At 43.4% G+C, this 20,641-nt stretch overlaps 2 protein-coding genes across 3 annotated transcripts in view; one reads left to right on the top strand and one right to left on the bottom strand.

The window, feature by feature from the left end:
* The first annotated feature begins 294 nt into the window (after window positions 1-294).
* On the top strand, window positions 295-6,546 carry LOC309883220 (adrenodoxin-like). Its single transcript, XM_082771118.1, has 4 exons — window positions 295-550; window positions 4,996-5,120; window positions 5,670-5,799; window positions 6,048-6,546. The coding sequence occupies exons 1-4, from the start codon at window positions 372-374 to the stop codon at window positions 6,166-6,168; spliced, it is 555 nt and encodes a 184-aa protein (XP_082627244.1). The 5' UTR covers window positions 295-371; the 3' UTR covers window positions 6,169-6,546.
* A 2,266-nt stretch (window positions 6,547-8,812) lies between these two features.
* Window positions 8,813-20,641, bottom strand: part of LOC309883166 (uncharacterized protein) — a 37,464-nt gene continuing 25,635 nt past the window's right edge. For both annotated transcript variants that reach the window (XM_082771002.1, XM_082771001.1), the window contains 9 exons: window positions 20,267-20,344; window positions 19,035-19,101; window positions 17,433-17,621; window positions 16,793-16,968; window positions 16,277-16,438; window positions 14,971-15,080; window positions 13,883-14,072; window positions 13,141-13,258; window positions 8,813-12,570 (listed from right to left, as the gene is read on the bottom strand). In XM_082771002.1, the coding sequence (XP_082627128.1) occupies window positions 10,850-12,570; window positions 13,141-13,258; window positions 13,883-14,072; window positions 14,971-15,080; window positions 16,277-16,438; window positions 16,793-16,968; window positions 17,433-17,621; window positions 19,035-19,101; window positions 20,267-20,344 (2,811 nt within the window). In that variant the 3' untranslated portion in view covers window positions 8,813-10,849. The remainder of the gene's footprint in view (window positions 12,571-13,140; window positions 13,259-13,882; window positions 14,073-14,970; window positions 15,081-16,276; window positions 16,439-16,792; window positions 16,969-17,432; window positions 17,622-19,034; window positions 19,102-20,266; window positions 20,345-20,641) is intronic.

Here is a 20,641-nt window from a genome sequence, read left to right on the forward strand (position 1 = left end):
CATTAGACATTGCATTGAATATTGATGCCTAAACTTGCATTTAGGTTTAGTTCCTAAAAGGGAAGTCTGTAAGGCAAAACAAGATGAGTCTGGCTTGGGGGTGGGTATGGGGTGACAATACTTATTACCATACTTTTCTCAATACCTGTGCCACGAAACATCCACAACTGGGCTGGACTGCAGCAAGATCAAAGTGTAATCCCACTATCCATCCCTCATTTTCCTCCCTCCCTTCCTCCACCCCCAGGGAGGCTGTCCTCATGTGTTGCCTTTTTTTTTTCTTCCCCTTCCCAGCCATATTTATAACTCTTAATCTAGCTGGCCTTGCAACAAAAGACAGCCCAGGAGACACGAAGCAACACCCAAGTAGCATGATAGCTCAAGGCATCTTGGGGTTCATGCGACCCCTGTGCAGTGGACTGAATGTGAGCAAAACTCGCTTTGTTTTTCTCTGTGGGATGACAGAACAGAATTGTATGCCAGCAAAGCAGGTGTCAAGAAGGGGTTTCAGCTCAACGTGCAATCTCCAGGGTGCCCCCAGAGAGTCAAGGTAAGTAAAAGGATGAACCATACATCACTGTGTTGGGAAGGGCCATTTCAAGAGAGAAATGCACTGACCTCTACCTCACCCCACAGAAGGGAGAGGAGAGGCTGATACAAAACATGACCTGTAAAGGGGTGGTGAATGAGGAAGTGTAGTCTAAGCAGATGCTGATGAGATGAAGATGGTACAGGGAGCTGATGTGAGAGGTGTAGCTCCCCTGCCTCTGGAGCCACAGAGGCTACCACTAGTGGCACAGAGATGACAATGTGACATATGAGTCCATGGACTGCTGGGGTCCAGTCATGAGCCTTTGAGGAATGGGAATGGTGGGCATAGCAGGTCAGTCAGCTGGGCAGAAATTGGGATGACTGCTGGGTTACTCTGGGAATTGCAGATTCTTTCAGGTTTCATGTACCTGCTGCTGGAAAGGTGGAGTGGGGAGCTAATGTTTTCTGCAGTCCCAGGGAGCAAAACACCCTCTCTAGGTCATTGGAAGCCCCACTATAAGCTCTCATGTCTTCCTGGCGTGTTCTTCCTGAAAAATTATGCTGATAATCCTACTTAATGGGATTTATGAAGTCTCATTATCAATGGGTTTTCTTTCTAATTTCTTTGTTGCATATGAAGTTATTGCTGGCAGTATATGCCCTATATGGAGATAATCTTTTAGGGAAAAACACTGTCAAGGAAGAAACACCATCTTTGAACCCCTCCACTAGCTCTCTTTGTCACAGAAAGTTTAAGATTTTTAAAGGGGAGTAATCAGTTGGCATGTGCTGAATTTGCAGGGCTGAGCTTATGTCTGGATAACATCTTTCCAAAGCCCTGAATGTGCCTGACAGTAATGCCATTGTAAAATAGTTCAGCCTAAACAAAGCAAAAGTCGATCTCATCAGTTCTGAGTTGTTTTCAAAATCTTGGTTCAAAATTATTAACAAAATGTGAAAGGATTTTTTTTCTTCGTGATTTCTTTTATTGGTATTTTTGAAACCAACTTCAAACAAAATCAAATGCTAAATAGAAAACAAAAGATATGTTTTCTTTCCTGTTTCTCCTGAAACCTTGGGTGCCCAAAGCAGGAGTCCACCAGAGGAGACTTGAGACTGGGACTAGTTCAGGGGAATATGAAGATGACTAGGCCAGTACGAGTGGATCTACAGGAGATAACTGAACAGTAAAAATAGGGACTAATCAGGTTGGGTTTATGCCCCCAACAAAGGCATCTATATTAAAAACACAAGCAACTTAAGTTTCCCCTACAGCCAGCAGAAGATGCTTACAGGTGCTTTCTATGTAATGGTCTATAAGTGTTTGTCATCATCCCTACGTTGTTCTCTAAAATGGTAAATTGTTACACCCAGGCTTGTCCAAAGTTATGCAGGGGATCAATGACAATAGCATCTGTACTTTCTTGTATCTAAGTGAATACCCTGTGTGCTTTCTCAGGCTGCAACTCTGCTCTCTCATGGCTCATTTAACTGGTGGCAACAACTAAAACCCTGCAACTGCAGGGAATGAATTCCCCTAGCATTTGCGGGATCCCAAGTGCAGGGATCCTTCTGGCATGGATGTTGGCTCAAGATTCAGGTTGCCTTCAAGATAATATGAATTGATTTTTCTATGCATAAGTATCTGTGCAGTTTTGGGGACTGTTGAATCCAGAAGTCTGTTCTTGCAGGTGGCTGCCTTCTATAATCCTTGTGATAAATATGTCGAGTTGTAGCAGTAAGTGAAGTCCTATGATTTTACCATACCTATTGTGTAACAAATTATTTCACCCATAGCTGTAAAACAAACATTGAAGGGAAACGTGGATATTTGTGATTTAAAAGTAAATAGATAAATAAAAACAAATGGGTCCACTTCATCAAAATAGAGGAAGGGTGTTTTTGCTTTGTTTTGACAATTGAGAACTAGACTTATTTATTGCTTATTTACAGAGAAATATTTGTGGGTCTTGTTATGAAGGAGACTGAAATGTCTTGGAGAAGTTCTTTGACTGTTTGCTTTGTCAAATAGGGGGTCCTGCTTGGTCACGTGACTGCAACACGATGATCTTTTCTTTCTGTGTATGGGAAACTTCCCACTGCAGCACGGCCTTAGTGCTAACTTCACAGCTGTTTTCATAACCAGGGGACCCTGTCACAGACCAATGACCCAGGCATTGTTTTCTGACTAAGCTTTCTGAAAAACAGGAAGCTGATCTCCTCACATGAAGGTACAGTGGCCCCTGTGTTCCGTTCTTTTTAACTGAATCAAGCCACAGCTGAAAAAAGATCAGAGAATGCAAGAATATTAATCTCTTTTCTCCACTTCTAAATTTCAGTGAAATAGGACCACCTTTCCAAAGTGAGAATTATTTGAAATTTTCTACTCCTGTAGGCTTGCTGATACAATCTGTATGTCAGCAATTTAAGTGACGGCATCTTGAGTCACTCAGAGATATCCTGCAACGACTTGTTAGCAGGTAAAGGGGATTAGACCTATATGGTGACTGTGATTTATGGGAAGGGGGATAAACTGACCTGCAAACTTGAAAAAAAAAAATTTCTTCTCTTTTCTCCATTACATTTTTACGGAATTTCTTTCCTGTATTCAGCTGAACAGGACACATCCCCTGTACTCCAACTGTGCTGATTTCCTTTAAGTACAGAAATATATAAGAATCAAGTCTGAGCAATTCCCTTTGCTCTTTCTTAATTTACATGAGCAGAGATCTTTGCACATTTCATTTTCATCTGCCTCAGAGCAGAGAGGGATGAGCAGACAGGTTAAGTCCTTCCAGTTGCTGCTGCTGTTGCTATCTCAGACACAACCCATTCAACCAATTCTTCCTCCTAATCTCTGTGACTTTCATGAGGATGCTCAGCACAAGGAGTGCAGGTGCTGTCATGCTTCCTTGGCCAGAGGATTTGCTGTAACGTGTCTTTTTTTTTTGGCAGTGACAGCTTGTATTCATTGTGTACAGCAAATTGCTAGAAATCAGGCCATAATATTCGAAATTCTCAGAGCTCTGAGCCACACTTTCTCCATGTTTCAGTAGCCCCAGGGCTTCCAGAAAAGTAATTTTTACCAAGCTTTACTGAGTGTTCCAAGCAACACCTTTATTGGAAAAAGGTGGATGTTGCTTCATTCATCCTCATCTAAGTAGGACATCAGGGGATTGTAAACTTGGCCTGTTCTCACTTCAAGGCCATAGTTCTTTCTTCTGATGTCAGAAATGACAGCAGAAAGGCCATGGGGGCAACACTGACACTTCCAGTCCTCAGAAGCATACCAGAGCTGTGGGGGAGAGCTATGGCTCTTTCCAGAGATTTGGGAGACAGGTCTGCATCGCTGGCCTCATGGAAGAATGTGGCCCATCTTCTGCCACTGGACAGTGTCCTGGACTTTGAGATGATGGGCACTTGGGCAGTGCCACACTGAGATACTGAACAAAATACCCACTGCTTCTGGGGTGCTGCCCAGTGTCAGCACAGGAGGTAGGGTTTGGGATAACTGGGACCTCCTGCTCCTACATGACCATTTGGGTACAGGCACTAAGAAAGATTGCTGTTGCTTGGTGCTTTTCATGACAAATAAAACAGTCTCAGAATACACGGTCTTGTTGAGAAATCCCTGACACTGCTTTTCAGGGTGGCAGCCTCCACACTGGTAGGGAGGGCCTGGTCTGGAGGAGGTGAGGTGGACGCTGTTTCCTTCTTGTTTGTAGACACAGTTTCTGCAAGTCAGCACTGAGCAATGCTGGTGACCTTGTCCTTAACACACTACCAGATTGAATTCTGCAGGCTGTCAATACAACTAGTGGTTTCTCACGAACAAGGATTGTGTTAGCTCAGAGAAGGTTATTCAACATGGTTGCTCTGTAAACTGGGGCTAAGCATGTCTCATCACAAGAAGGCTCCCTGAGACCGAGTTCAGGGAAAGAGTGGATGCTTCATGAAAGAACAAAGAGCAGAAAAGGAGTAGTCAGCAAGTAATCCCCTTGGGAAGCACCATGTGAATGACAGCATCCCTTATTTCATTATTAGTAACTGATCCTAAAGGCTTTATTACTCCAACCAGGATTACATCCCAGGCTCCAGGAGCTGCAAATGCTTTCCTTGTCTACAAACGCTTCCTCTGCCAGCCAGACCAAGGCAGAGTCAGTGCAGAACATCTGCACTTGTTGACTCACAGCCAACATGTATTTTGAGGGAAGTTTGGTAAAATGGAAAATATTCTGGTCAGCTCATTTTTGAACTGTTCAAGTTTGTCTATTTCCACTGAGAACCAACAACCTTAAAGTTTTTTAGCACATGTAGCGTAATCCTTCTGGAAACATTATTTGTATACACATTTATCTCTGAATGCTGTGGCTCTAGTGTTCACACAAAAGACCTTGGCAGTGGATGTGCAGAAGAAAGTAGGTTCCTCTGATGTTTTTTTTCTTTTGCATATTTTTATTACAGCTCTGCAGACCAGGTGACAGTGCATTTTATAAATCGGGATGGAGAGCGACTTACAACCACAGCCAAAGAAGGGGAGAGTTTGCTAGAAGTGGTAGTCAATCAAAACTTGGCCATTGATGGATTTGGTAGGTGTTGCAGAAGGGTATGTACTCTTAAGAGTTCTGTGTTTGTGCTTTGACCAGTGAATACCTGGGAATAGTACAACTGTACACATGCTACTGTGCTCTGGTGAGAGCATGGAGCACAGGGAGGATGCATATGCTTCCTTTGCTAATTTGGTCATCAGCACTTTTGCTTTTCAGTCAGCTTACTCAAATTACTTAAGCTTGGAGCCCTGATTTGTATCCACCCACTGGCAAGCTTCTCTTCCCCAACAGCTGCTTGCTTGGGCTGGCTTACTGCACTGACGTGGCAGTGTGACTTCAACCCTCTGGCTGCTGGGATTTCAGTGGTACTGTGGTTGGTTGGAATTGAAGTATGAATTTGAAAACTGATGCGATCCTCTCAAAGCAGAGGCAGGCTGACGTCTGCCTACATCTATTTTGTTTTCCGGCATCTATTTTGACATGCTCTAGATCTGTTAAAGGACACTTCCTCCCAGTGTTTCCAAAGATGATCACCCTTTACCATCTTTTTTTTCTGATTTGCTGTTATTCCCCCCACTTCTGCACCAGGTGCATGTGAAGGGACATTAGCCTGCTCCACCTGTCACCTCATCTTTGAGAAGGATACCTTTCAAAAGCTGGATGCCATCTCAGATGAAGAGATGGACATGCTGGACTTGGCATATGGACTCACTGAGACGTAAGCATCCCTACTGATTGCAGTAGATACTCAAACCTCTCAGACAGAATCTCAGCACCTATTTCCAAGGAGACAGGATTATATCCTGTATTGCAATTATGCCTGTAGAGCTGCTTTCTCTTGTGTCTTTTATCTTTAACAGGAACTTTCATGAAAAGCAAGCCTGGACCAGACATTCCGACGTGGGTTAGGAATTTCTTCCCTTACTGTGGGAACTGATGAACCTCACTTAATCTTTTTCTTCTCAGATCTCGCCTTGGTTGCCAGGTGCGCATTAAGAAGTCGATGGATGGTCTGACAGTGCAGGTCCCCATGGAGGTATCAGACATCAGGAGGCAGCTGGAGGTCGGAAAGCAAAGCAAACAGTAACTGGAAACGACTCCTGCCCAACCCACTTCCTTTAGGTGTGGCAGGGCACTTTGCTTTTGGTTAACACTGGTGCTCTTTGGGGCTGGCTTGCAGTAGACAATGGAAGTCTGACTTAGTATGTACGACTGTTCAGCAAATCTCTTCTTTAAATAAAGGTTGATTGAAAGCTCTTCTTTAAATAAAGCTTTTCTTTAAATAAAGATACTAGGATATTAAGTATGTGTTTTAAGTGTTTGCTTTTGTGCTCTGCTGAAGCAACTGGATGAAAATATATGGCTTTACGTTTCCTTGGGTGGGTGACAGTAAACATCTGTGCTGTGTGTGAATCACTCTCCCCTTTTACATTTAGGGAAACCTGCTATTCTCTAAATAACTACTGGAAATTTTGTAAGGCTTGGCTATTTAACTGGAGCAGATTTTTCCCAGTTTGGGAAGCTTGAGAAGAAATAGTTGTTCCCAATGCAAGACAGTGTGCTGTTTCGCTTGAACTGAGTCTGGATCACAAGGACATACTGATAAATATTTGTTTCCTGTAAGAATGAACCACTTTCTATAAATTTGAGATGTTACATGTCACTGAATTATGTGCCATGATCCAATAATTTTTCCAAATAATAAATTTTTGTATTACTGTGTATGTCAAAATTCTACTACTCAGGCTTTTAGACCTGTACTTTCCTGGTAACATCAGCCTGGTTACAGTCCAATCAGTTTGAAGGTAATTTATGTGGAATAATCTGTGACTTTTTTTTCCTCCTTATGTTTAAGCAAATATGTGAAGTATGAATGCTGTAGAGAATCCATGACACACAATTGAGTTTTCCAGCATTTTGCTACAGACTTAATTATAACCCAGGCTGTACTTAGCAGCCAATTTAAATAAACAATCTACTGTTCTTAGGCAAGGTATCAACTGCATAAAAGGCTTATAAATTTAAAGTACTTTTAGCTGATATTAGGGTGTTCACAATTGTCTTGGGCATTATTTATTTATTTTTAATTTTTATAATCTTCTCTCCTCCCACAGCTTTTTGGTCTCTAGCATCAAAATGCCAAGACTATGCAGCGTGTCTCACAGTGTCAGATTGCATCTGAACAAACAGACACCAGGTGGAGCTCGCTCTACATCAGCAACTCGTGAAACTGCAAGCAGAAGGGAAGAGGATGTGACTCGAACCTGAATTTCATTGACTTCGTTTTATTTCTGTTCTTTCCTCAATCTCTTACACTGAGTCATGACTAGCTCTGTCTTGGAAGGCTCAGAGCAGTTATTCATGTTTGATTTCAGCTGCTACCTCCATACCTTTCCCCAGGGCAGGAGTAATGTTGACATGAGTTCTGCCCCTCTAAGCGTAGTCCAGTGTCAGTGTGGGGCTCACAGGTGAAGAGTGACATCCTGTATATCCCCAGGTACAAACCTTGGTTTCCTCTCTGGTCCATTCATCCATACAAAATTTTATGCTGGGAGACTAAGACAAGGGTATACAATGGTGGGATTTTTCTGGTGCTGAACACTTGCTTGTGATTTACCATAGGTTGTAAAAGAGGTTAAATGAAAGCAGTGAAGCCACCAGTTTCAGTACCACTTCACATCTCCCTGTTTCTGCCACTATCCATTTGCAAAGCAGAGATGATTTGTGGCTTTGCAGTCCCTCTCATCAGTCACCTCCTGTTTGTAAGCCCAAAGCTGGACCACAGTTTGCGGCTGAAAGATGTCACTTCCCTGCACAGAGGCATTGAAGCCATGTGCTGTTGGGGGGGGCAAGTGAGGCACTAGCTGCTGGCTTAAAATGGCTGAGTGGCTGTCACATTCCTCTTCAGAGCATTGTTGCCCTTCAAAGAAAAGGTTTCTAGGGCACGTTGCTTTGAAATGCAGGTAGCAAAAATAGCCTATGCTTCCCTTCTGCAAGTCTAACACTCAAAGTTGCTATAGGGTACAGGTGAGTATGCTGCACAAAGGGGCTATCTGCCAAGGATGAGGGTAGAATCCCTTCTGAATTTGCCTGTGGATACCTGACTTTCCTGACTCTATTGGCATATAAGAAGTGGAATTAAGACAGTTAAAATAAACAACTGTAGTTGCCCTTAGGCACTTCTATCAGTTTCAGTCAGCCTGAGGGATAAGGGAACAAAGTATACATGCCAAACAGAAACGAAGAGGCTGAAGTGCATGACTCGTCTTCTCAAGGCAAATGAGCTGGACTTGCTTGGCCTATCAGGGCACAGTGCTGCAGACACTGTGCTGTAGTCAGTGTCAGGCTCAATGTGCCCTCCCTGACCTGGAAGTATTCACATCCATTTAAACCTCCCTGAAGAAGACCAACATGTCCTTTAACTCTGGTTAAAGCCTTCTGTGGGCTACTTTGTTAAAACAGCAGTAATGTTATCTATTGCCTTCTCCTTGATGCAGTGTGGGTAGGTGTATTCCCCTGGAGGGGAGCTCAAATAATGAGGGCTAGAGAAGCAAGGGAGCTGGGAGAGGGTTCCTTGTGAGCAAGACCCAGTGTCACAGCTTGAGTGGGATGCATGTGCATGTATCATGGCATGGTTCAGTTCATGGCATGGTTGCAAGCACGACCACCCAAGCACAGAAGAGACGGAAAGTAGGAGCAAAGAGGGAACAAAAGGCAATTGCCACATCACATGCAAACTGTCTCTTTTTATTGAAATAGTTACAACCATAGCTCTTGAAAAAAAAACTGAATGACTCTGTAGTGTTTTGTGAGTGCAGAGAAATGATGGCAGGTGGTTTGTACTACAATTATATATACCGTTCATCATCAACAAGGGCCACCAAGGTGAGCTGGGACAGAGAATGCCACATCTGAGAATTAAACACTAAGCAGGACAAATCATTTTCTATACACCTTATAAAGTGGACTTGGGGCTCCTTCAATCCCTAGAGGAATGTGGTGTGAACTTTGAGTCCTGGGCCAGCTAACAGGCCCTGTCACTGGCACCTGGAAGATACTTACTGGATCATTTTACAAAGGTAATGTCCTCTCTGTGCAAGGGCTGAACCACAGCTGATGACAAGCAATCCCAGGCATGGCTATGGCATATACTTGGCAACCTGCATGGGGCACTTACTCCACAAGGATAGCCATTTGATCACTAAGATTCATGTATTTCTCTTGTCCTTCACCCATTCACTAGTAACTGAGTAAAAGGGCTGTCTCACTCTGAGAGAAACCACTGTAGAAAACTCTTACGTAACTTTCAGATGAAGCATCCTGAACATTTTAACCTTTGAGACTTTTCCCATCATTTTCTTAATACCAGTCAAGCTAACGTAGTGCTCTTAGCATCTTCTTAGACAAGTCTTTTTAGAGTCCCATTAAGTCCCATCACGGCAAAAACCATTCTGAGCATTGTCTTGAGTGGAATCATGGGGATGCTCCAGGAGTTTACTGGCTGCATTTCTTTAGTGGTAAAATATAAACAGGCTTCTTAACACATCCCTGCCTGTCACTTTTCCATATTTAATTCTGCTGGAGTGCCATGGGCTATGGTCTTTGATGTGTGGGATCTCACTACTACTTTGACTACTCTGACATCAGTGCTGTCAAAACCTGGACAGTTAGCCTATAGAGTGTCTGTCAGCTTTCTGGCTGGATGGGACTTTGCTGCAGCATCCACTTAACAACACTCTTGACTACTTCCACAACTCCTTAACTTCATGCTAAAGCCAAATACTGCTCGAGTCCTTCCCAGAATGACTAGGGATTTGATTAGGAGTCCCATTCACGCTGCCTCTGGAAAGGGCTGTCTGAAATGTCACCATCATTCACAGAAAAATGTCACCTTTTACTGAGACTGAAAGGACCATCTGCTCCCAGAGAATACCATAGAACACAGATATTCTTAGCCCTTCTGAAGTGACAGAACTTCACTGATGTTCTTTATAGTAACTGTGCCCTTTATAGTAACTGTGGCTCTGTCAAATGCTAGCTTTGGAGGAGGTATGACAAGAGAGAATCAATATAAGCTTGGGAAAAAACAAACAAACAAACAAACAAACAAAACATATTGGGGTTAAACATTACATATGCCTTGTCAATGAAAGCTGGGCTCCATTTGGTGTTTCTTTCTCAAGCAGTAATGAACGCAAACTGTTACCACTGGGGGACAAAAGGAAGATGAGCAGAGAGAAGCAGTGATTTGTGGAATGGGGGTGAAGGGTCTTCTTTTGGATGAATGAACAGCACTAGCTGTTCATGTAACAATGAACAGCAAATAGTAGAGAATTTTGTGCAAGCTTAAATTCTTTAACTTAATTCTGATAGAGTATTTGCTGTCCTGGTTCTCCAGTCATCCACACACATTGGTGACTGGAGAAAACAAAGCAGAATTTCCCTTTCCTGCTTTAAAAAGAAATGGATCAGACTCTGTACATGTCAGCTAATTCACGGATGGAGTCTGGTGGCATTCAGACCAATTGACACCTAGTCGGTGAAGTCTCTGAAGTATAAAAAAAATGTAAAGGAAAAACAAGATGCCCTCCCCCCCAGCCCAATCAAAATGAATTGTAGACCCCCACATTATATTACATACACATTAGAGTAACTTTACACTTATTGCCAATGCAGCCCACTAGATTCTTCACACCTTGATCATATCTTACAGAATATTTTCTGCTGCATATACACAAAAAATATTCAGTTCTTCCACCGTCATCTCTCTAGACAAGTGTCTCTTCTGCAAATGCAACTGCATCACACTCCTCCGTGGTCACTTCTGCCAGTGGCTGGCTCCTGAGCCACTCCATCTTGCTCCGAAGAAGTTCATTTTCCACTGCTTCTGCCTCAGCCATGGGACAGGTCTTGGTTTCATTGTGTTTGAAATATTCCCTGACAGTGTTTCGAATGGAGGCAGGGAGGATGATACGGATAGTGTGGCTGAATGTGTTGAAGCCCCTACTCTGGACTGGTGCCTGCACCACTTCCAGTCGCTTGCTCTCCAGCTCACTGGGAGTGGAGAAACTCTGGGGACTCTCTTTGTGCTCTGCCTGTAAGGACAGGATTGTTGGTTCATGGTGGTGTCGCCTGGAGCTGGACTGCAGGACAAGGGGGGTATTCTGCCCATAGAAAACTGTCTGGGGGATATGGACTCTCACAGTCTGCAAGCTCTTAGACAGGCTTTGCTCATTGCTGCTACTGGGTGAGTTGCTGCTGCTGGTGTTTGTCTTGGAACGCTCCTCTTCTACTGGAGATGCCCGACAGCTTTCTTTATCTGGGGCCATGTAAAAGGTTATCTTGGTGCGCTTCAGGCTTTCCTGAGTTGGAGGGCAGTCATCAATGCTTTTGATTTCAATGTGCTTCACTGCCTTCTCCCTCTGCTGCTGTTGGCTGATCGGTGGGAATTTATCACCAGTTGGGCTGCCAGTTGAGGGCTCGGGAGTTTGTTCTAGCTCCTTGGCACAATCCTGGCTTCTGAGCCCTGGACCAGAGCCCCCTGCAGAACTCAGCTGTCTCTCCTCTTTTTCCCAGTCAGTGTTGGTTAGTGGGCTTCCCACTGCAGCTCTGCTGACAGATGCAGAACTTTTCCTCTCCCCCCCAAAATGGCTGCTGTCTAAAGCCTTGGGTTCACACTCATTGAAACTGTCAACGTCACACAGATGTAAAGGCATAGGAGAGGTGAAAGACTTGTGCCACTCCTTTGGAGATCTCTTGGCAATCTTGGGAGACACAGCATGAAGTCTGGCAGATGTGCCAAACATGAATGGCAGGGACGAGCCATCTGTAGGACTAACAGCTGATGACTCTGAGCAGTAGGAGAAAGCACTGTCTAAGGAGCTAAGTGAAGAGGCAGATGGAGATGTGGTGGTGGAGGACAGACTAGAGAAGCTGGACCTGTTGGACAGGCTGGATTTCTTCACCCTAGAGCTGGTCTGAGGTGACTGCCACAAATTCTGCCTGACCTTATTACCCCCAGGGCTTAGGCCTTCATCAATCAACTTCTGGCTCTCCACCTGTAGTTGCTTGAGCCTGTGGATGCAGTCTGTATGGCTGTGCATGATGGTTGCATCACAGCTAGACTGGCGAGCCACGGGCTCATGGCTCTGAGCAGGAAGCTGGGAGCTAAGGCAGACACTGGGCTCTGACGAGCACCGGTCCCTGGCTGGGCTGAGTGAGCGTATTGAGCCAATGGAGCAGAAAGAGCCCTCCTCTTCTAGGAGGTCATAGCTATCCGCACTGGTGTTATTCTGGACTTTGCTTTGGTAGCAGGCTGTGATCTCACTGAACAAGTCCCAGTCTTCTTGCTCCTCATCGAGTAACAAGCTGCTAGACTGTTCAAAAATGGCATCTGTTTCAGGTACCAGACAATGCTTTGGTCTTTCTGGGTCACAAGCAGAAAATTCCAGCTCATCGGAGGAATCATCATTCTGAGCCAAGCCTATGCCTAGGGCAGAGAACACAAAATTTATCTGCTGCCTATGTCTCCCAACTGCATACAGCACCTTACAATCAAGGCAGGGGAAATATTATCATCCACATTTTGCCGACAGGAAAGCAAGGATGATCTATTATTTTCCCAGGGACTAGAACAGTACTGGGAACAATACCAAAAATTCTGGGTTGACAACCCAGGGTAGTCAACAACTGTATCTCTTTCCATACAACCTTATGATTTAGCTCTGTAGAACTAATCTGAAAGACTGCTGGAACATGGCATTGCTAAGGCTACACTAAATTCCTGTGATAGTGCTTTAATTTGGAATGGCTGGAATAGATTGAACAGCAGCCACAGAGAAAGACAACCATATTCAGGGATGTGTTTGAGGTGTCACACCTCAGCCCTCTGTTTTCCCTTTGCTTTTTGCCTATGTCTTACAGGGAAAGAGAAAATCCAAACCTGTTGTTTTTCAGTGCTTTTCTTTGGCAGTGAAGGAGAAACAAACTCTTCTGCATGAAGAGTTTATCTATTACAAGATTTTAACATTTTCTTGAAGATACAGTATGGCCAACTTACCCACAGATTCCTCAGAGTTTTTGGACTCCTTTTTGTCTGATCTTTGAAACAAGGAAGCAATGTCACCTCCAAAAATCTCTGCCGAGTTTTCAATCAGAAACTGCACTAACATAGCTACCTGGCAAAGACATGAATTTACAGTCAGTTTCATGAATATATAGCAAATCAAGTAAGTCCCCAAAAGTTCTTTTTTCTTTGACAAAGATGCAATTTCCTACAGAATCATTTGCTCAAAATGTTGTTAAGGATGCAGCAATACTTATTTATTAAATACACCTGTGGAAGGAATATGAACTATGTGCATTGGTGAAGTGAGCCAGATACAGAACATTCTATGATTTTCCTTACTATTGGTAACACCTCACAAACTACAAGCAAGCATTCCTCCCCTCTGATACTCCATCATGTTTATTGCTCACTTTGTCTCTGCAGGATAGCTTTAGATTCAGCTGAACTGGCAGTGTCTAACTTCAGCTGCCCCATCTTTCTTGAACATGCTTGTCCATAAAGGACTTCACCTGGTAAAGCAACCACGGCTTCCCTTTCCACCCTACATAACCTAAGTAGCTAAATTGACTCACTAGCTTGGGCATGACTGCATAGGGGAAAGGATGAAGCTCTGATGCCACTCAGCTTACAATATCACTGATAACTATGCTTCCATTTAGTCTACAAAATACAGTGCCCATAAAAAGTGACAAAATGTAAAGACAATCATGAGGTCAAACCTATGAGAAATTACCTTCTTTGTAGACCTGCTCTCCTCCTCAGGCCCAGTGGGACTAGGTAGCCACAGCATATTGGGTGCTATACAAAGAGCCAGGTTAAAGGCATTCATCTGATTCACACCAGAATTCTGCTCAATGTGATGAAGAACTCCAAAGAGGTGTCTGAGTAAGATGAGGTTGGCGTCTGGGAGCTGATTGACTAGGCTGTTAAGAGAGTGATAACAGGAAAACAGCAAATGTAACAGACTATAAAAATCTGGTCTTCAAGTACTGGAGGTTGCTTCCCAAAGCTTTTGTCCCTTTCTGCCCTTTTATAACCAGTCTGAGACATTCTCATCTGATAATAAAGTAAGACATTTCCCTCTTCAATGTATGTGAGAGCCACAGTTTTACATTCATATTGCCCAACCATTCTGTTCACAAAGCCTGGGGGGGGAGACCAAGGGACTTATATCCACAACTTGTGGGTAGAAGTCTTAACAAAATAAAGACCACCCAAAGGAGTTGCATACAGCTCCATGCCAGCAGCGCATGAGACAATGCCATTGCCCGTGTCCTGTGCTATAGAGACAATGCAAGAAGGAGATCCAGGTCAAACAGCAAGGGTCAAAAGCCACTATCAAGAAGAGATTCAATATACTGCTTATCCTGCTTGCTCCTAATACACTTTTCTTGCTTGGGGCAGCAGTTTCAAGGCAGTAGAGCTGTTTTCAAGGTTCCAGTCACCATCTTGGTAGGCGTATTTCTTCTAACTGCCAATATGATTATCTTTATTTTGTGCACATAGAAAAAAAGTTACCATTGCTAAAGATCTAATTCCACTAATATCTGATGTACTTCTGGTGACTGAATTACTGTGGTTTTTCAGTTTGCTGGTTCTGGTAATTTGAATTGGTCATCAGAAAAGAAATTTATTTTCCTGCGTCAGAAATGTTAACAAAAGACCACTGAAAGGTTTTGACCAGTGACAGTAGCAACCAGCAACAGCTCTACTGTGGCCTGGAACAGCAACAGGAGTCTCCCAGAAGATGAAGTCTATGATTAGGGCCCTATGTTTTGCCTTCTCCCACCAAAACAAGCTTTTACAAAGGCTTTTACAAACCTTTTGATAGCTTCAATTTTATGTGCCCGATTTTCTGTATCCACAGCTTCCATCCACAGTCCGTGCATGTCTGAGGATAGAACACTGTCAGGTATATTTCGGAGAAAATCCTGAATTAAATATATATATGCAGAGCAGTCTGGTCAGTTTTGAATTCCTTGTTTTGGTTTCATGATGCATATAGTTAGTGTTTATTCATATTAAGAAGATAAAATGAGACGCGACACAAATACATTTCTCCTTCCCTCCCCACTTCCACCAAGCTCTTCATTTGCAGCACTGCAGAACTGTGTTTACAGTTTATGGCAGAAGAACATGCTCATGCCTGCCCCTCCTCCAGAACAGGGTTGATCTCTGCTACAGTAAGCCAAGGACTGGTATCTAAGGCTATGCATAGTTCTGTCTGAAATATTTTTAATCAATAAGGATTGCTGTTTTTATGAGAGGACTTTGTAACAACTTAACATACGTTTTGCATGTAAAATGCCTGAATATCCTCCCAGTCAACAGCTTTTTATATTAGGTCAACTAGAACAAGATGTAGGAATGTTTTTGGCACTTTAGTGTCTGAATTGTTGTGACCACATTTAATTGCAAATTAAATGCAAAAGATAGGCTTTTTCTTATCAAAAGTTGTGTCTTATTCCAAGCTTCATCCCCCATCCACTACAATGCCTCTGCTTGGACTTGGCAGCTTTCCTCTTGCTTGCTGTCTGATTAGAGGGTGAAGGCTCAGAGCCTAGATTGTACAAGCCATCTCCTTTGCATGGCCTCTCTGCGGGGAATACAGAGTGGTTGCAGTCAAATGGCACTAGTCCTCCCACATCTCCCTCCACGCTCCTCTATGTGTCCGAAAAGGACAAAAAACAATTACGGTGCTGTCACCACAGGGCTTAATGACCTACTGTGTCTAGCATCTGAATTGCTGAGTTCAGGCACTGTCATGGTATTTGGCACTGTGAGATAATTCCTGCACAGTAGCCATAGTTACTTTGGAGGTAGATGTTACTAGAACTGCTGGTGGAGGCTGTTTTGTACAAGGGAGGTACAAAATGAAACACTGGCTTGAGGGCCACTGCACATACCTGCACGTTAAAGCAACCACCACTGGGTCAGACAGATACGTTTGTGCACATAGAGGACAAAGCTGTCAACTGAGAATGTGCCTTGCTGGAAATGGTTTGTGCAACCCCCCTGCCCTGCCCTGCTTTGAATCATCCCTCCCCGTAAAGACTCATGTTGCTTTCTTACTAAAAGAAGGAAGGCACGATTAGCTCAGACAGCTGAGTTACTTGGCCCAACATACCGTGATGACAGCTGCAGCCACAAAGACTGACTCTCCGTCCACCTGGACATCATCTCCAGAGTTCAGCTTCTCTTTCAATTCCTTGCAAGTCTTGGCATTGGCAGAACGTCTGAAAATGCCCCTAGTGGAGGGACCTTCATGGTACAGCAGGAGCAGCATATCCTAAGAGAAAGCTCAGTTATATGTAAGAACCTAATACTTTATCATGTTGTTTGTGTATATTATCCCTCACATAATTAGTGTAAGACCTAGTCAGCACTGGGAAGAGGACAGACGTAGAAGAGGTTTGTCATGACTTGAACAGGGACAAGAGCCTTAGTTGCATGTACAGTTCACATGGGCACTCCTATCCTGTGGCAAGCGAGAGTCCAGTGGACTCTTGTAGTGAATGAGATTTAGACAACGTATATGTACATAGTCCACTGACACCACAGGCAAATGTTGGTTGTCTTCTTTAAATTCTTGACCGAACGCATCGCATTTATGTCAGAATGAACAGCGTAGGCTGCTCTTTACCATGATTGGCTTGGGAAGGATCCCATCAGGACAGACAGAGGATAGAGACAGGCCAAAGAGCTTCCGTGGGGTGGTAGGTGACTGTGAAGGAGGGCTGTCTGTGGGTGTGCTGGTGCTACGGCGCAGGGCCCAGTCAATCAATGACTTCTTCCTCTTGGTGTGTTTCTGCAGTGACTCTAAAAGGAAACAGATCTTCATTATACATGTGATTGTCCTTCCTACTGGCCAGTGAGTGACCTGCAGGGGAGTCAGAGTTCCCAGCAAAGCAAGAAGTTTCTACCATCTCATTGATAATAAATACACTGTTAAGGGGGATAGGCAGGTAGAAACCACTGCAGTGAAAACACTTGTTCATCTCTCAACCGTCATCAGAAGTCTTACTCATTCACTGTTCTTTAGGGAACTTTATCATCTATGCAATGTTTTGAATGGCTTGCAGTTGAAAGCTACTCAGGAACTGAGAGCTAATTCTGAACATTTGCACCAACAATTTTTTAGCCCCTCTGCAATCCCATCCTCTATGCATGCAGTAAGGTATGAGAGTGACTCTGGGATACATGTACAATGCTTGGAAGAATTTGGCACTGCCCCGTAAAACAGAAAAATCTGTCTGGTCGTGAGGCACTTCTGCAGCTCCTACCTCTCTTCAGCTGCAATGGAACTTGGAGCCTGGGTTTCAGGACAAACTGACACTGTTTTTCTTTTGGAAGCTGCTCAAGGAAGGAGGCTTCTGACCCATCAGCCAGCAGGGTGTTATTGTTGGTTCCTTGTTGCTGGTCAACAGAATCTCGGAGACAGTTCAATGCAATGCTGAAAGGATGCTCGTGCCCTGTGGAACAAAGAGGTGTGTAAAGGGCAAGTAAAGATGCAGACGTGAAAACAGATTTAAATCTGGGCGCGAGGAAGCAGCCACATCCAATGGCTCTTACTGCAGCCAGGCCTTTAAGCAATGTTGCTCAAAAGCTCCACCTGAGGACTAAAGAGGCTAGGGTGCCTCTGTGCATATATGATCATTGCTTTACAAATAAGTTCATCAAATTAAACCTGGCCAGCTTCATTAGCAGCTCTTCAGAACATTATGGTTCAAGTCCTCAGTAATAGACTTTTGAACCCCATTACACTAATAAAATACTGTAAGCATTGCTCTGTGCTGCAGTCAGCAACCTATGATAGTCTAGTATGTACTGGACAGATACAAAAAATAAGCATGTGGCATGAGAACTTGGAAAAGCAAACTTTTCAAATAAACAACCTGCAAAGGGCATTGCTTACGGTGGCCCATGTCTTTGTGTGATCAGATCAGTATTGGATTAAAGTGGAGATTCAGAGGACAACTATAAGGAGCCTTATGAAACAAATTGGCTTTGATCTTCCATATAAAGATTTTCCATAAAAAACAGTTTCATTATTTGTGAACTGCAATGAAATGAAAGATAAATACGTACCAAAAAAGTTAGACAAATATCTTATCTTCTTCATAAAAAGCTTACAAATCACCAGTGGATCCACCTAAAAATTCTGCATTCTTCTGTTATGTCTGCAGGGGAAAGCTGCTCAACTGCTTTCCCCTGGACCTAGCATGCTTCTGCTGAGTGGCCACCTAACTGCAATGACTTGTTTTACTTCTCATAGGGCCTCAATACAAAATGCTGAGAAGGTGTCCAGAGATGCTCCTGATGATGTTTGGATGGACATCAGTGTATATCTCTATCACAGGCAGTGAAGGCAGACAGAGGCTGCCCCAGACCACAGGCACTGTCTGTAAGGAGCAGAAGCCTTCCAAGAAGTGCTGGACAGAATGACCAGTCACCAAGCAAACCAACCTGAAAGCTCATACCAGCAGCCAGGGGGATAGGAGCAAGCTTTCTTCTATGTCCTACCTACAGCCCCTTGCATCACAAGCACCAAAAGGAAAGAGATTCTTCACCCAGCTTAAAAATCTGTAAATTTGGTTTGTCTACTGAGAAGTGTCACGATTTCAGGTCCAGACATGCACAGATTTGCTTGAAAAAGGGAAGTAAGTGTGAAGATATTCAAAGATGTCAACATACCTTCATTAAATGTGTATCCTGACACCATAAGAGCCAAGTGACATTCTACATCAGCTTGATACGGTCCCCCTACAATTGCTTTTTTATGTGAAGAATGCACTGTTTCAGATATTTCTCTGCTACATACACCAGTGTCATTTTTCACTTACTTCTGTGGTGCTAGAATTAAGAGAAAATGGGAGAGCTCTTACCAATGAGAGGGTAAGCAGGCTCATCTTTTCCTGAGATCACCCAGAGATGATGGTCATTTGTCCTGCCCTGGTGGTTGAAGAACAGAAAAGAGAAAAATATCAGGTGAAGCGGACCAGGATGAGGATCCAAGGAGTTGCATTCTACTCAGAAAACAACAGAGAGAGATAATGTCTGAACAGGCCAAGAAGCAGCAGAAGTGTATAGCTAACTGCAGGACACATGGATGGGAGGGATGGGTGCTCTGGGTCATGCTGTCTGATAGAGAGTGAAAGGGAAAAGGTTCAGAAGAAGAACAGACTGAGCGCCATGAGGTTGTAAAGCCATGTAATGGTTTCCTGACCGTCCACCCAGTAGGCTCTGAGTGAAGAAATCCCTTGACACAACCAGAGAAGCACTACCAGTCAAGTCGACATGCTTTTTCAGGAATGCTGGTGTCCCACATTGTATATGGAGAACACAGAGCGCAGTACCATTTTCAGCCTCAACAGTCCAATGAATTTAGGTGTGGCTGCCAGGTCAGATTACAGATTGGCATATTTGGGTTCTTGCTGTCACAGCTATTCCCTACTTCCCTATCCCCTAGCATGCCACAGCACTGCCATACTTGTATGATGTATTGGCATCATGTGTTCTGCAAGCTGAAGAAAGATGAGAAATATTCATGTCTCTCTTAAGACTGCAATGATATGGAGTATGCCCAGACACTTTTTCACATAATTACACATACGCATATGACACAATAGAAGTGATTTCCTTTTTACAGAAAGAGAATGAGCATTTTCCAGGACTATTTTAGCAACGTGTTCCACACCTTTCCTTGGTATTATATTACTGGACACCGTAAAAGCTACCAAACACTGTAATTGCTGGACCATTGCAATGGGAAAGACTCATCTGATAACATTACTGATTTGTTCACTATTTCATGGCTATATTAATAATTCTTTGACAAGCTAGACTCAAGCCTAATGCTGGATCACTTTACAAAGTTTGAATTTAATGTAGGAACATAAGCATGAGCGTCTTTGTAAATTTTTGCATCCACACAAACCAATTTCTTCATCTTCTAGTCCAGAGAGTATCAATGTCTTACTGGTTAACTACAGCAAATGTAGACTTATTATCTGCACTGTCCCAAAACCTATCTACAGTGTATCTGCAGTGTCCTGAAACCCAGATGTTACCAGCTCCCCTAGCTAAGATCTGGCAAATCTATGCAACAGTCACTTACAGGAAGTCCAATCTGTAGAAGTGTCTTCTTCATCACACTCTCTGCAGTTTCCACATTGGACACATTGACTGCAGTGGTCTAGAAAGGAAAGGAGAAAATGTGGGAAGCCATTAAGAAGGCATGGAGATTGGTTGCAGTTTCTTGTAGCTTGAAAATCTGGCAAAAAATATCACTCATCTGTCTATTGTCTGTCTTTCCTAAATGTTCTAAACTAAATGTTTAGAACAGTTGCATTAATTTGAACTACATTGGAATCATTGTTATAGGTGATGGTTATACATTGTGAAAACTATTGTCAGCTATTTCCATCATTGGTTTATTAGAATACAAAGGCTTCATCCTGTAGAAAACAAAAGAACTGGGTGGTGTTCAGAT

Source organism: Aythya marila (assembly GCF_965140915.1).
Source record: "Aythya marila genome assembly, chromosome: 13".
NCBI classification, from domain to species: domain Eukaryota; kingdom Metazoa; phylum Chordata; class Aves; order Anseriformes; family Anatidae; genus Aythya; species Aythya marila.